General features: G+C 37.0%; 1 protein-coding gene across 1 annotated transcript in view; it reads left to right on the forward strand.

The window, feature by feature from the left end:
* KIF11 (kinesin family member 11) overlaps positions 1 to 11,961 on the forward strand; it is a gene marked incomplete at both ends in the record, with an annotated part of 48,312 nt that extends 36,351 nt beyond the window's left edge. Inside the window, 5 exons of the mRNA XM_082673427.1 lie at positions 4,535 to 4,814; positions 7,220 to 7,442; positions 8,647 to 8,798; positions 9,696 to 9,812; positions 11,830 to 11,961. Coding sequence (XP_082529553.1) covers positions 4,535 to 4,814; positions 7,220 to 7,442; positions 8,647 to 8,798; positions 9,696 to 9,812; positions 11,830 to 11,961 — 904 coding nt within the window. The remainder of the gene's footprint in view (positions 1 to 4,534; positions 4,815 to 7,219; positions 7,443 to 8,646; positions 8,799 to 9,695; positions 9,813 to 11,829) is intronic.
* Between the last annotated feature and the right edge of the window lie 4,367 nt (positions 11,962 to 16,328).

The raw sequence follows: 16,328 nt of genomic DNA on the forward strand, positions 1-16,328 counted from the left end.
AAAAGCATTGAAGTTTCATTGGGTCCCATTTCTTTATTTTTGTTCTTATTTCCATTACTCTAGGAGGTGGGTCAAAAAAGATCTTGCTGTGATTTATGTCAGAGAGTGTTCTTCCTATGTATTCTTCTAAGAGTTTTATAGTGTCCGGTCTTACATTTAGGTCTCGAGTCCATTTTGAGTTTATTTTTGTGTATGGTGTTAGGGAATGTTCTAATTTCATTCTTTTACATGTAGCTGTCCAGTTTTCCCAGCACCACTTATTGAAGAGACTGTCTTTTCTCCATTGTATATCCTTGCCTCCTTTGTCGTAGATTAGTTGACCAAAGGTGCGTGGGTTTATCTCTGGGCCTTCTATCTTGTTCCATTGATCTGTGTTTCTGTTTTGTGCCAGTACCGTATTGTCTTGATTACTGTAGCTTTGTAGTATAGTCTGAAGTCAGGGAGTCTGATTCCTCCCACTCCATTTTTTTCCCTCAAGACTGCTTTGGCTATTCAGGGTCTTTTGTGTCTCCATACAAATTTTAAGATTTTTTGTTCTAGTTCTGTAAAAAGTGCCATTGGTAATTTGATAGGGATTGCATTGAATCTGTAGATTGCTTTGGGTAGTAGAGTCATTTTAACAATATTGATTCTTCCAATCCAAGAACATGATATATCTCTCCATCTGTTTGTATCATCTTTAATTTCTTTCATCAGTGTCTTATAGTTTTCTGCATACAGGTCTTTTGTCTCCCTAGGTAGTTTTATTCCTAGGTATTTTATTCTTTTTGTTGCAGTGGTAAATGGGAGTGTTTCCTTAATTTCTCTTTCAGATTTTTCATCATTAGTGTATAGGAATGCAAGAGATTTCTGTGCATTAATTTTGTATCCTGCACCTTTACCAAATTCATTGATTAGCTCTAGTAGTTTTCTGGTGGCATCTTTAGGATTCTCTATGTGTAGTATCATGTCATCTGCAAACAGTGACAGTGTTACTTCTTCTTTTACAATTTGTATTCCTTCTCTTCTCTGATTGCCGAGGCTAGGACTTCCAAAACTATGTTGAATAATAGTGGTGAGAGTGGACTTCTTGTCTTGTTCCACATCTTAGAGGAAATGCTTTCAGTTTTTCACCATTGAGAATGGTGTTTGCTGTGGTATTGTCATATATGGCCTTTATTATGTTGAGGTAGGTTCCCCCTATGCCCACTTTCTGGAGAGTTTTTATCATAAATGGGCGTTGAATTTTGTCAAAAGCTTTTTCTGCATCTATTGAGATGATCATATGGTTTTTATTCTTCAGTTTGTTAATATGGTGTATCACATTGATTGGTTTGCGTATATTGAAGAATCCTTGCATCCTTGGGATAAATCCCACTTGATCATGGTGTATGATCCTTTTAATGTGTTGTTGGATTCTGTTTGCTAGTATTTTGTTGAGGATTTTTGCATCTATATTCATCAGTGATATTGGTCTGTAATTTTCTTTTTTTGTAGTATCTTTGTCTGGTTTTGGTATCAGGGTGATGGTGGCCTCATAGAATAAGTTTGGGAATGTTCCTTCCCCTGCAATTTCTCAATGTTGGTACCTGTTATCTTTATTCATTCAAGTTGTGATTTTCCAGAATGGTTTTTAATTGTATCTTGAACATTTTGACTGTTATGTTAGGAGGTTCAGAATCCTATTTAAGTCTTCTTTTTTAAGTAAGCAGGTCCTGGGCCACTTTTTTGGGCTGTGGTTCCAATAACAATTTAATTTTCAGAACATTAGCAGTTTTATTCTGGCATGCTTCGTTCCTATGCTACGCATATGTGAAAAATATGTATTCTGCTTTTTTTTTTTTGCGGTACGCGGGCCTCTCACCGCTGTGGCCTCTCCCGTTGCAGAGCACAGGCTCCGGACGCGCAGGCCCAGCGGCCACGGCTCACGGGCCCAGCCGCTCCGCGGCACGCGGGATCCTCCCGGACCGGGGCACGAACCCGTGCCCCCCGCATCGGCAGGCGGGCTCCCAACCACTGCGCCACCAGGGAAGCCCTGTATTCTGCTTTTGATGGATGAAGTGTCCTAAACACATCAGTTAGGTCAAGTTAATTGGTAGTGCTGTTCAGGTCACCTGTATCCTTACTGAGTTTCTGTTTACTTATTCTATCAATTACTAATAGAGGGGTGTTGAGATCTCCTACTATAATTGTAGATTTCTCTATTTCTCTTCTCAATTCTGTCAGTTTTTGCCTCATATAAGTGATGCTCTGTTGTTAGATGTATACACAGTAGGGTTGATACATCTCTGATAATTGACCCTTTTATCATTATGTAATGTCCCTTTTTATCCTTGATAATTTTCCTTATTCTGAAATCTACTTTGTCTGAAATTAATACAAAAACTTCAGTTTTCCCTTGATTGCTATTTGCATAATATAGCTTTCTCCATTCCTTTACTTTTGGCATAAGTCTTTTTTTATTATTATTTTTTAATTTTTGGCTGTGTTGCATCTTTGTTGCTGCACACAGGTTTTCTCCAGTTGCGGTGAGCAGGGGCTTCTCACTGCGGTGGCTTCTCTTGTTGCGGAGCAGGGGCTCTAGGTGCAAGGGCTTCAGTAGTTTTGGCTCGCGGGCTCTAGAGCACAGGCTCAGTAGTTGTGGTGCATGGGCTTAGTTGCTCTGTGGCATGTGGGATCTTCCCAGACCAGGGCTCAAACCCATATCTCCTGCATTGGCAGGCGGATTCTTAACCACTGTGCCACCAGAGAAGTCCCTTGGCCTAAATCTTTATATTTAAAGTGGATTTCTTATAGACAACATATAATTGGGTCTTGATCTTTTATCGAATTTCACGATGTATGGCTTTTATCTGTGTGTTTAGACCATTCTCATTTAAAGTATTGATATAGTTGGCTTAAAGTGTACTATTTTGTTTTCTATTTGTTGCATCGTTTGTGCTTTATTTCCTTTTTTCCTTTCCTAATTTAAGTTGAGCATTTTTATGTTTTCATTTTATCTCTCCCATTGACTTATCATTTATACTTTTAGAATTACTTTTTTAAACTGTTTTTTCTAGGATTAATAATATATATTTTAAAATAATTTTAATCCACCTTCAAATAATTTGCTGTTTCATGTGTAATGGAAGGACCTTAACAGTATATTCCCGATTCCTCCTTCCTGTCTCTTATGCATTGTTTTCATGTATTTTACTTCTACATATGCTATATTTACCCAATACATTGTTACTCTGATTATTTTCTTTTTCAGTATGGCTTCTAGAAATTTTTAAATTACATATGTGGCTCACATTATATTTCTGCTGAATGATTCTGCTCTAGAATTCTGGCTATCACCTATCCTACTACCTAACTCCTATCATCTGTTTTTCAATCCTGTTGTTGGTCCTATTCATTATATCATGTTTCCACTCTGAATTCTTCTTTCTAGATTCTTAATCTAGAAAGTGTTTCTTTTATTCCTAGTGGGTTTTGATTCCTTGAGGGGATAGATTTGTGTTGATAGCCTCCAAGCTTACCACTTAATTTTCTTTTCCTTTTTCAATTATTTTCACTTAATTTGTAGTTGAACTTCCGCTTTCAGCACATTTGCTTCCTCATGTGATTTGCTCACATGGTGTACCATCTAGTGGTAGTAGAGGGTAACCTTCATTCCCCAAAGTTTAACTCTGCTCCTGTGAGATGACTTTGAATGCTATTACAGGGAACTTTACTGAGAGAAGGAAGCCATCAGTGAATTTTTTTTTTTTTTTTTTTTTTTTTTTTGCGGTACGTGTGCCTCTCTCTGTTGTGGCCTCTCCCATTGCGGAGCACAGGCTCTGGACGCGCAGGCTCAGCAGCCATGGCTTACGGGCCCAGCCGCTCCGCGGCATGTGGGATCTTCCCGGACTGGGGCACAGACCCATGTTCCCTGCATCGGCAGGCAGACTCTCAACCACTGTGCCACCAGGGAAGCCCCATCAATGAATTTTAAATGTATATTTTGATATTAGTTTTATATTAGGGTTATGTTACATTGTACTATGTGTGCTATATGTATAGTTTGTCTCACCCCAATATAATTTTCTTTTAATTATTAGGTACCTTTATAGTTGACTTTGTTTTATAATATTTATAATTTTTATGATTTATTTTGTATCATAGGCAAGGCAAAACTGCGTAAGAACAGAATAACTAACTGATTGTGGACAGTTTTGGGTCTAAACTAGAGGCTAGAGGCTGTAGGAGGTGTCCTTAAGTACCATAATCTAGTAGGAGGAGTAAAACACATGGGCAGTGTTCATTTTAATAGCCATATAGTTAATATTTTAAGAGGTACAAAGTAAAGTGTCATATCTGGAAAAAGTTTTACAAGAAAAGAGATATTTTCAAAGGTCATTTAGTTGTAGATGTGATGTCAGTCTGCTGTGAAAAGACAATTAAGGGCTTGGGCTCTGGAATTAGACTGCTTAGGTTTGAATGTGCCATTTTTGAGCTGTGTGATCTTGGGCAAGTTATGTATCCTTTGAGTCTTAGTTTTTCAAGTTAACAGTGTTATTCTCTTTTCCTATAGGAAATCTAAAGATATAATCAGCAAAACAACTTCTCACAGTGAAAAATTTGGTGCTAATTTTGATGACTTGTCAGCGGAACTCAGACATTTTAACCAGGAAGGTACAAAACTGGTTGAAGAGTCTGAGAAACACTGTGATAAACTCAGTAGCAACCTTGAAATAACATCTCAAGAGACTGAACAGAGATGTGAGGCTCTGAACACAAGCACACTTTATTTTTCTGAACAGTGGGTATCTTGCTTAAATAAAAGGGAAGAGGAACTTCAGAATTTATTGAAGGTAATAACTTTATAACTGGAACCTCATTTGGGGAGAATAGTGATAATCAGAAAATTAAATATTCTTGGCTAAGAATTGGTTTCAAAACACATGATATTTTAAAGTATAATGTTTTTGTTTTTGTTTTGCTGCATTGGGTCTTCGATGCTGCACACAGGCTTTCTCTAGTTGCAGCGAGCGGGGGCTACTCTTTGTTGCGGTGCGCAGGCTTCTCATTGTGGTGGTGTCTCTTGTTGTGGAGCGTGAGCTTCAGTAGTTGTGGCTCACGGACTCTAGAGTGCAGACTCAGTAGTTGTGGCGCAAGGGCTTAGTTGCTCCACGACATGTGGGATCTTCCCGGCCCAGGGCTCAAACCCGTGTCCCCTGCACTGGCAGGCGGATTCTTAACCACTGCGCCACCAGGGAAGCCCCTAAAATATAATTAATGACTTAAAATTTTAAGTGTAACAGTTGGTATGCTTATATATGATCTTGTTTCACATATGTTTCCTAGATCTTCAAATTATTTAACATTTACCTGATCTGTCCTATATCTATCTGTGGTTTTTGACTTGTTAGTTCCTTCAGTTAAGAGCACCCCATCTTTTGATATATAATACTTTTCACCTATGTATGCTTTTTACTTTTCTCCAGGTACATTCAAACCTGTTATTGCTTTAATTATTTAGGATATTGTTCTGGTTACTCAGAAGATATCTGATAGATTTGTGGGTTTGCTTGAACTTAACACTTGCATGAGCCCTTTGTGGCTTGGTTTTTCTTCTGTGCAATAAAATGATTTTACTAATATTCTCAGGAATTAGGTAAAAGAATTTAAGTATTTTAAGCTATATAAGCTATTTTCACTAAAAGGAACCATGACTAGTGGAGAAATAGGTAATTTCAGGTTTGGAGCAGGAAGTGTACCAGATGAGCCTACAGATCTTGTCATACCAGAAAGTGAGGAAGCTGTTAAAGATTAGTGGGGCTGTGTCAGAAAGACTTAGGAGCCAACTTGATGACACTCCCCTGTTTAAAGGTGGTACAATTTGAGCATCAAAAAGAGTAATTGCTACAATAGATTAAGATATGTCAAATATGTTAAAATTGATGAATTCATAAAAATTTCATTAGTCTCCTTTGGATCACGCTAGGGAAGCAAGAAATGATTCTGAGAAGTGGTAAATAAAGGGAAACAATTGAGCATCCATCTGTCTTTCCTGAAAGAACTCTATCTTGGTTCAACAGGGTAATGGATGAAGAAAACTGTTTCAAAGAAGAATCCCAGCTAATAAAATGCAGAAGAAATGACAGGATTAGGATATCACAATTTTGCAACCCTTAGTGAAATAATCCCTGTGGACATTAATGACTGCTTACACCATTTGATCAAAAGCTGAAGGAGATGTTTATAATTAAGAGGGTGACCACACTCTAACACACGGATTAGTCTTCTTTTTTGGGATTTTAGTTCCCCGACCAGGGATTGAACCCAGGGCCTCGGTAGTGAAAGCGTGGAGTTCTATAACCACTGGACCACCAGGGGGTTCTCCATACTGATTAATCCTAATGTGAGAGACATGACCAGGCATTATGTGCTTTCAGTACCACCTATGAAATATTCTTGCCCAAAAGTTAAAAACTTATTTAGATCAAGCCTTTAGATCTAACTAATTTGTAGAAAATACAGAGGACAGATAAACATGTGAAAATAACAGCTTAGAGGTGCAATTGACAAAATCCAGAAATTGAGATATTCAGTAGAGCACAAAGACCTGGTTTCTTCAATGAAAATTTTTTTCAAGGAGAAAAGTATGAGGAAGGATAACTTATATCAAGAAGGAGTTAAGACTAGAGGGCCTTAAGCCCCGGTTTTCCTGGGATAGTCCTTGTTTATATCTATTGCACTGGGGTTATTACTATTAATGGCCCTTTTTACTCTGAGAATATCTCAGTTTAGATGATAAATTATATAGTCAATTAAGACATATCAACCAAATATAATGATGAATTCTGATTCAAACAAAACAAGTCTGAAAAAGACAATTGGTGAAATTTGAACACTGACTAGACATTTGATATAAAGAAATCAATGTTAAATTTTTTAGAAGTGAGAGTGGTCTTAAGAAGCTCTTAACGCTTAGAGAAGTATGCTGAAGTAAATGGATGAAATGGTATAAGATTTGCTTCAAAATAATCCTGGTGGAGAGCAGGAGTAAGTGGCCAATCTTGTTTGATCTATATCCCATGTAGTAATAAATGTTGAGGCTGGGGAGTGAATATAAGGGAGTTATTATTATTATTTCTACTTTTGCAGTTTCTAAACCTTTTATTATGGAAAATTTCAAGGTAAGGAGAAGTTAAATATTGCAAAAGCACTGACAACTTTGATTTTAATAATGAAGTCTCATTTGCATCATTTACAGGTTGTACAACAAGGTTGTGAGGCTTCAAGTTCAGAGATTACTGAAAAATTAATTGGACATAAAGCAGCTAATGAGAACCAGCATAACATTCTTCTTGGTCAGATAACTATTGATGAAGAAGAATTAATGACACAAAGTCAAGAACTTAATAAAACCGTAAAAATTGGTTTGACTAAGCTTAATTGCTTTCTGCAGCAGGATCTGAAACTGGATATCCCAACAGGTACTTTAAAAGGGAAATGGAATTGTTAAATTTTTTGAAGTTGAATTCAACTGTATACAGTGCTAGATGTTCAGAAAAACAAGGTCCTGCCATTGCCTGATAGAATTTGCCATCTCACTCTGATCAACTCAAATATAGAAAAATTAGAACCCCAAAATAGCTTTGATCAAGCATTAAATGATATATACGCCCAAACACTTGGGCATCATAATTCAGTAAAAGTTTACAAACATTCAGGGAACTGGCTTTGGTTAAGAGAGCACATTTTAAAAGCAAATAAAAACAACCATCTATCTAGCACTGTTTATAAAAGGACATTTTAATACCAAAAATAGTGGAGGAATGTAATTAAGTAAATCTAGTTTAATGCAGAGCTTACCACATTGTGCATTTTCTCATGTGTACCTCTCATTTTGTCATGACTGTTAGATTGGCATTTAGGAATTACCATTTTGGGAGGTCAGAGATGGCAAGGATCAGTGTAGGCTATAATGATTCAGGAATGCCTTCATGAAAGAAGGTGTAACAAACTGTTTCACACAGGATGAGTAATTGAGTTATTCATTAGATTGTGGTAGGGGTTGCACACCCTGTAAGTTTAGTAAAAATCACTGAGTGAATTTTGTGGTGTGTAAATTACACTTTAAAGCTTTTTTTTTTTTTTAGCAATTATAAAAGAGGATGGCACTAAAGGGTGTCAATTTATTTTTTCCCCAAAACTCTTGATATTTAATGAACTTTTCAATGAAATTAGGAATATAAATATTAAGTGAAAAGGCAAGTGCCTGTGTAAATTATGAGAGCATGAGTTACTATAAAGAAATGTAACTGGTTAATATTTAGCTACCACCAAATTTAGTGAAATGATTATCCCTGTCAAACTGATCATGCTGCCATTCCTCAGAGCACTCTGAATCGTTTTAGAGCCTATAATACATCTTCTATACATGCTCAGAGATGGAAAATTTCATGTTTTGGTGTAGGTGGAATCTTGAAAATGGTTGAGTCTATTTAAGATCAGTTGTCAAGTTAGGAAATATTTTAAGCAACATATGCCTGACAGATAGCAAGACTGATTCTCATATGTGGCAATGGTTCTATTTTTGGAAGACAAAGACTTATTGGGAGGTATAAGTTCTAGCATTAAAAAAAATACCTTACTCATATCCCACACTTCAATTTTTACCACTTATGTCTACTAAAGGTATGACACCACAGAGGAAAAATTATTTATACCCATCAGCACTGGTGAGAACCCAGCCACGTGAACAGCTCCTTGATCAGTTGAAAAGGAAACAGCCTGAGCTGTTAATGATGCTAAACTGTTCAGAAAACAACAAAGAAGAGATCAGTCAGGTAAAATTTATTTTAGGCATCATAATTTTAGAACTCTCCCATGAACTCTTTAAAAAAAAAAAAATTATTTATTTATTTATTTAGGTTGTGCCAGGTCTTAGCTGTGGCAGGCAGCCTCCTCAGTTGTGGCTTGTGGGCTCCTTAGATGCGGCATGCATGTGGGATCTAGTTCCCTGACCAGGGGTCGAACCTGGGCCCCCTGCATTGGGAGTGTGGAGTCTTATCACTGCACCACCAGGGAAGTCCCTCCCATAAACTCTTGATGTCATCTTCATGAGAAGAATTTTATTCTTTGCCCTTCAGTCCTACCCTGTCTCATTAAGGATAGTTGACTGCTAAGCCTGTTTCTTTTAATTGGGCAATTTTTTATCATTAGACTTAGAGATAATTATAATAGACAATGTTTATGTTATGCTGATTATGTGCCCGACACTGTTCTAAACACTTTACATACATATTTACTCACTTAATTGTCTCAATAACTCTATAAGGTGAATGCTAGTACTATCCCCATTTTAAAAGGTGAGGAAACTAAGAATTGCCTTGTCCTAAGTCACAAGGATGGAGCTGGAATTAGAACCTAGCTCCACAATTTGTGCCCTTAACTATAGTGATTATAGAAAAGTTGGGAAATTGGAGAGTAACAAAGAAGGTAAAAAATAAACTGTAATCTCTTTATTCTGAGATTACCATATTTAACATTTTATTATAGGTACTTCTCTATATGAACACATAATAGGAATTATTTTCATTACTTTGTAGACTTCCTACTGATTTTGTTGAGGTTTAACTTTTATGTAATGGACATTGTGTTATTTTCAAAGAAGAAAACTGCCTTTACTTGTGTGAAGGTTTTTAAGCCCTGGGACTTAATCACTCATCAGCTTCTTATTTTAGGACTTGGATGAAGAAAAGGCAGTTCTGGTGCACACTGTTGAAGAACCTCTAAGTCAAGAGCCATCTGTAGACACTAGTTTGGATTGTTCATCAAGTTGTGGGGTTCCATTTTTCCAGGTACCTGATTATATCCTATCAGATAACCTTTCCACATCTGATGTAAGTCAGTCATTTGCTATTCAGTATAAAGGGATTACTCTTGGTGGGTGGAATAGAAAAAATATTTCAGTCATTCCTTTGGGATGGCTTGTTAACTTTTCTGATTTAAATTATTTACACAAGTATGATAATCGATTAGGGGTTTTTGGTAGGATAAATAAAGGCAAAATATGACTTAATCCCATCCTTAGCTGGTAATATTCTGCTGTTATATTTATCCCTTTTCTGCTTCCTACATACTCAGAATGATACTAAAAACAGTCATTTCTCTCTTCCCTCCACCTTTGACATGGAAGTCCTGGAGCCTGTCTCTGTCTATGATCAGACTTTGAAGGCTAAGAAGTTTAAAAGATTGAGAGACCGAATGCCTCTCTGTTAAATGACTGATTCTCCAACTTGAGGCTTTTCTCCTATTCACTATTCCCCCACGTAGCCTCCTGCCTTGATCTTGTGTGTTTAAATCCCATGCCCTCTCCTATTACCTTTTCATCACTGTTGGGAGTATGGCACTGTAAACTATCTACATCTTTCCCTCTAATTTGAAGTCATGAGCCTAGACAGTCTGTGAGGTAAGGATTTCCTTACTTACATAGGACATTGATGTCTACATTTTATAGTTGAAGCACTGCTTCTGATATGTATATGCTTGTACCTGTCTTTAATAGACCTGCAGGCCTCCACCAAGATCTAAAGATTCTCCATCCCTGATTTAAGCTGTTAAAACTTCTAGTTCAGATTTTATTAAATTCCTCTCTGTCTGCATCAAGGCAGTTTTATCTCCAAAGTCTTCCTACCTTTTGCTTCATTCTTTACTATTAGAAAACTCTAGATATATTTCTTTCTATTTATTGACCCTCTCTTCTATCATATAAAGTTAAGAAAAGGGGGAAAGTTAAGAGAAGGGAACCTTAGTGACTACTTAATCCCTGTTTGGAAATCCTTTCGTTATTAAAGTTTATGATGTTTTGAAGGCCAGGCTTAGTGGTTCGGCTATGGCAAAGAAGTTCCTATAGTACCAGAAAAGACTTGGGATTGGATTTTAGACCTTACCTGAAGTCCAGAAATTATTTTTACTCTGATAGCAGTCTGATATGGGGAAATTTTCTGGGTTAAAAACTTTAAAGTTGGTTTATGATTTGTCTAAGAATTGATGAGTGGGTCTACAATGAAAGTTGTCAGTTACTTAAAGCCTCTCTAAGGGCAAGTACAAGGATTCCAATGAAATATTTCCAAATGAGAAATATGAAATAAGTTTTTTTAAAGATAAGATACAACTTAAATAAAAAGTGCCTTGAGGTAGCCTGTATATCAGATTCTGTGCTTAAAATAGAATTGCCTTTTTTTTTTTTTTTTCGCCCTCACTGCACCTCTTGTAGGATCCTAGTTCCCTGACCAGGGATTGAACCCAGGCCCTCAACAGTGACAGCACGGACTCCTAACCACTGGACCACCAGAGAATTCCCAGAATTACCATTTTTGTACAATAACAAATCTTTGTTTCCCGAGAGCAAGATTTCTAGCAGCCACACTGTTGACATTTTGAGCTGGATAATTCTTTGTTGTGGTGACCTGTCCTATGTATTATGTTTAGCAGCTTCCCTGGCTTTTGTCCACTAGAAGCCAGTAGCAACCACCTAGTTTTAACAACCAAAAATGTCTCCAGACAGTACCAAATGTCTCCTGGGGTGCAAAATCTCCCTACTGAGAACCATTGCCCTACAGTAAAATGTGTAATTATTCCTTGGAAAATCATACAGAAAATTAATATTTCTTTCTTCCCCCTCTTGGTAATAAAATGAAGAAGGCATTCATTTCTACTTGCCAAATTGTTGGCTCAAATTTGTGCTGAGTGTTTTCTGAAGTTTTCCACACCTAATTTCTTGCCTATAAACCAGAGAACTTTGAAAATAGAATATGATTAATATGTATCAGATGTTACTTTATATTGACTTAATTTTCCCCCTTAAATCCACAGCATAAAAAATCACATGGAAAAGATAAAGAAAACAGAGGCATTAATCCGCTGGACAGGTCTAAAGTAGAAGAAACTATAGAGCAATCTGTTACGAAGAGCAGATTACCTCTGCGAGCCCAGAACAATTTTTAGTTAACTTGAGGACTGGTAATTTTACTTTCTAAGAAAAATGAAAACTAAAACCTGTAACCCCAGAACTTGAGCCTTGTGTATAGATTAAAAATGAGTAGAAAATATCAAGGCAGTACTGTAAATTTAGTTGAATTTATTATCTACCCATTTTTTCTGTCATTGCTGTAGTTTACTGTATATTAAGTTGGGTTTCATTTGGGATTTGCATTGAGTAAATATGTATTTCTAGCTTTTGATATAAAATAGCTCTTTCATAACAAATGAAAAATATTTTTCTAGTATATTACTAAATAGCAGATATATAGAAGCTGCAGTGTTCTTTTAGGCTTGAACTTATATAGGTAAATATCACCAGCGCATGGTTTTAGGAAGGACCATATCCTTTCTTTTCTTTGTATGATTTAATTATGTTTATTTGCTCACCTCCTTCCCTAGGCTGTTTCATTCTGCCTTCTCAGCAAACTTTCTCCCTTTTTTTGTCACCAAACCATTTGTAGCGCTACAAAATGGTATCCATTATTATTATGGGATAGCCAGAATTTTACCTAGAAATCTTTTACACTTTGCTGTGGTTATCTCTAAAATTGCTGTCAACAATAAACACGACCCTAGAAGTATCCCTTCCTTCAATATTTTAATTTGTTTCCCCCTAGATATGAAAGCATTTCATTCCTTTATGAGGCCTAACACGTTAGTCCCCACAGAGTTCATAAAAAGCCATCTTCTCCAGAATATAGATTGCTATTATGAGAGAACTACCTGGAGTTCTGATTAATGGCTATGTGACCCTATTTTGAAGCCTGTATCTTGTGTAAAAGGTCGAAGTGTTTAAGTGCTTTTTGAAGCTATTAATTATGACTATCATTTATATTCGTTTACCTGGTGAAACATTTTGTTTTTCTTTGTATATAATAAAATATGTGTGTATATATTTTTCGCTCTTGAAATCTTAACCCTTATTAGAAGGGCCCTGACAATTTTGATCTGGCAGCCAAATTTCTGGAAGTTGGGATGTTTCAGCATGAAGAACCAGAGCACTTAGAAGGAATATATGTGAAGAATAAATTTTTTACACACATCAAGTTTAAGTGTATAAATTCAGATTTGATTCTGATAGCTAAGTAAAACCAAACCCTGTTGGAGAATTAGAAAATCTGCTACTTCAAGGAACTAAGTTTGCCTTGCAGAGTACTAATTATCTTAATAAAAATGATCATATAATTTCTCTGCAAAATCAGATGTCAACATAAGCTATGGATAATATCTAAAAATATAAGCTACCCTCAGTAAACCCATGATTAATAAATTTGGTTTCTACATTAACTTATTTGTCTCATTATTTCTTATTTGGCAATGGGTATGTTTACAGAGTTAAGCCAGTTGTATTAAAATTCCTAAAATAAACTTCTACCGAAGTACCAGCAAGGAAGAAGGGCCTTGGTAAACATCCCGGCTTTCAGTTGCACTTGAAGGGGCTATGATTTAGTGTAAGATTAATGAAAAACAGATTGGGCCTCACAGGGCCTGAAGTCCAGCTTTAAGTCATCTCATTCCCTAAGGTTTAAAGTTATCTAGGAATGCTAATGCAACTGGTTGAACTGCCTGACAGAAGCAAAAATAAATCTGGAGAATTTTAACATCCAGAGCCTTAAATTAGCTCTGTAAATTGTTGTTGTTGTGGTGGTGGTGATACGCAGGCCTCTCACTGTCGTGGCCTCCCCCGTTGTGGAGCACAGCCTCCGGACGTGCAGGCCCAGCGGCCATGGCTCACGGGCCCAGCCGCTCCGTGGCACGTGGGATCCTTCCGGTCCGGGGCATGGACCCACGGCCCCTGCATCGGCAGGTGGACTCCCAACCACTGCGCCACCAGGGAAGCCCTGTAAATTTTAATATACAATGTCAAGGACTCAAAAAATAACCCTCAGCAAAAACAGAGTAGGTAGCTTCAAGGACCCATTCCTCCTCAGAGGCAGAAACATTCAGAAACAATTTTGTCAGAACTTGGAAGCAAATGTTGAATCAAGAACAAAGTAACTTAAAAACTAGGAAAGCTTTTTGGTGTTTTACTTGCCCTTGTTACATTCCCCTTCCCAGCTCTGTGGTGGTCTTGAAGACATGCAGAAGCCCATCGTTCTCAAAGAGTGAGACCCTGTTCCCTGGTCATGAAGGAGCAGAGGAGATCTTAATCTCAGAAAGTTGTTTGTTGAAACCTGTCTAAGCCAACCTGAAGGACTGAAGCAAGGCACTTTCCTTTGTTTCATCTAACTCAGAACTCAGGGTGGAAAAATGGCAGGTATTTCTCAAAAATATTGTAAGGCAAATGAACAACCTGCTGCCACCTTTGGCAAAGGATTACAGTTGAGGTAAATAAAGGAGTGCCTAAAGCCTGAGAGGAAAAAATGGGAGATAATTTCCTAGGGAAGTTAGGCTACTCAAAAACAACAGTGTATACTAGGGAACTGAGAAAGCCATCAGTTAGGCCAAGTTGCATGGTTAGAAAAGACCTGAGAAGACCTAAGTGTTCACTGCTGGCTGAACTCTAGGCTCAGCACAAGCAGGAAGTGAAGGCTAAGCTGATTTAAAATGACCTAGCTAAGCACTTAAAGGAGTGCTCCAACACAACCAACCTACAAAGACTGGGAGGATTTTTTTTTTCTTTTAATTCTTGTTTTATATATTTATTTTTTGGCTACTAGCATTCAAGAAAATCTGTCAACACACTAGCTGAACACAAGCAAAAAAGTCTTTAGAGACTACGTAAGTCAAAGAATTGAGACTTTACAAAAGAATAGTTTAGAAAAGTCACTAAATAAATTGCTACAGCCCACAGCAAGGAACAAAAACAAACCCCAAAGCATGAAGAATCTGATTTCCAAAGTTACCCTATTACAATATTCAAATGTTCAGTTTTCAACAAAAACTAGGAATTATGCAAAGAAAGTATGGCTCATTCACAGAAGAAATGAACATAAACCATCCCTGAGGGAGCACAAACTTTGGACTTTAAATCAACTGTCTCATATATGCTCAAAGAGCTAAAGGAATCCAGTAGGAAAATGTCTCAACAAATAGAGGATATCCGTGAAGAAACCATAAAAAGGAACCATACAAATTTGGAGCTGAAAAGTAAGATAACTGAAATGAAAAAAATCACTAGAGGCTTCCAACAGTAGATATGATCAGGCAATAGAAAGCCAGTGAACTTGAAGCTAGGTCAATTGAAATTGTCCAATTGAAGAAGCAAAAAGGGAAAAGAATGAAGGAAAAAGTAGAACTTAAGAGACATGTGGAGCACGATGAAGCACACCAATATTTACAAAAAGAGAGTACCAAAAGAATAGGAGAAAAGAAAGGCAGACAGTACTTGACGAAATAATGGCTGAAAACTTCTCAGATTTGTTAAAACACTCAAATCTACACATCCAAGATGCTCAATAAATCCAAACAGGATAAACTCAAAGAGATCACAAGACAATCAAACTGTTAAAACTGAAGACAGAATCTTGAAAGCAGCAAGTGTAGTCTTCAGGAAAATGCAAATCAAAACCACAATGAGATATCACTTTACATCCACAAGGATAGCTATAGTAAAAACAGAAAATGACAAGTCGTGGTGAAGCTGTTCAATGGGAACCCTCATATATTGCCTGTGGGAATGTAAAGTGGTTCGGCCACTGTTTAAAAAGTTTGGTGGTTCATAAACAAGTTAAATGTAGAATCATCATTTCACCCAGCAACTCAACTCCTAGGTATCTACCCAAGAGAAAAGAAAAAATGTATCCACACAAATTTGTACACAAATGTTCATGTTAGCTCTATGAGCTAAATGGTATAAACAATCCAAGTGTCCATCAACATATGAGTGGATAAATATGTTATATACATATAATGGATTATTACTCAGCCATAGAAAAGAATGAAGCACTGATACATGCTACTGTGTGGATAAATCTTGAAAATATAATGCTATTTGAAAAAAGTCAGATGTAAAAATTCATATATTGTGTGTTTACATTTCTCTGAAATATCCAAAATAGGTAAATTCATAGAAACAGATTGGTGGTTGCCAAGGCTGTTTTGAGTTGAGGGGAAGGAAATGACTGCTTAATGAATATCAAGTTCTCTTTGGGGATGTTGGAAATGTGTTGGAACTAGATAGATGTGGTGGTTGTACAAGGTTACGAATATACAAAGTGCCACGGAATTATGTACTTTAAAATGATTTATTTTAGGGACTTCCCTGGCGGCACAGTGGTTAAGAATTCTCCTGCCAATGCAGGGGACACGCATTCGATCCCTGCTCCGGGAAGATTCCACATGCTGCGGAGCAACTAAGCCCATGTGCCACAACTACTGAAGCCCAAACA

Source organism: Grampus griseus (genome assembly GCF_964374135.1).
Source record: "Grampus griseus genome assembly, chromosome: 16".
In the NCBI taxonomy this organism is placed as follows: Eukaryota; Metazoa; Chordata; class Mammalia; order Artiodactyla; family Delphinidae; genus Grampus; species Grampus griseus.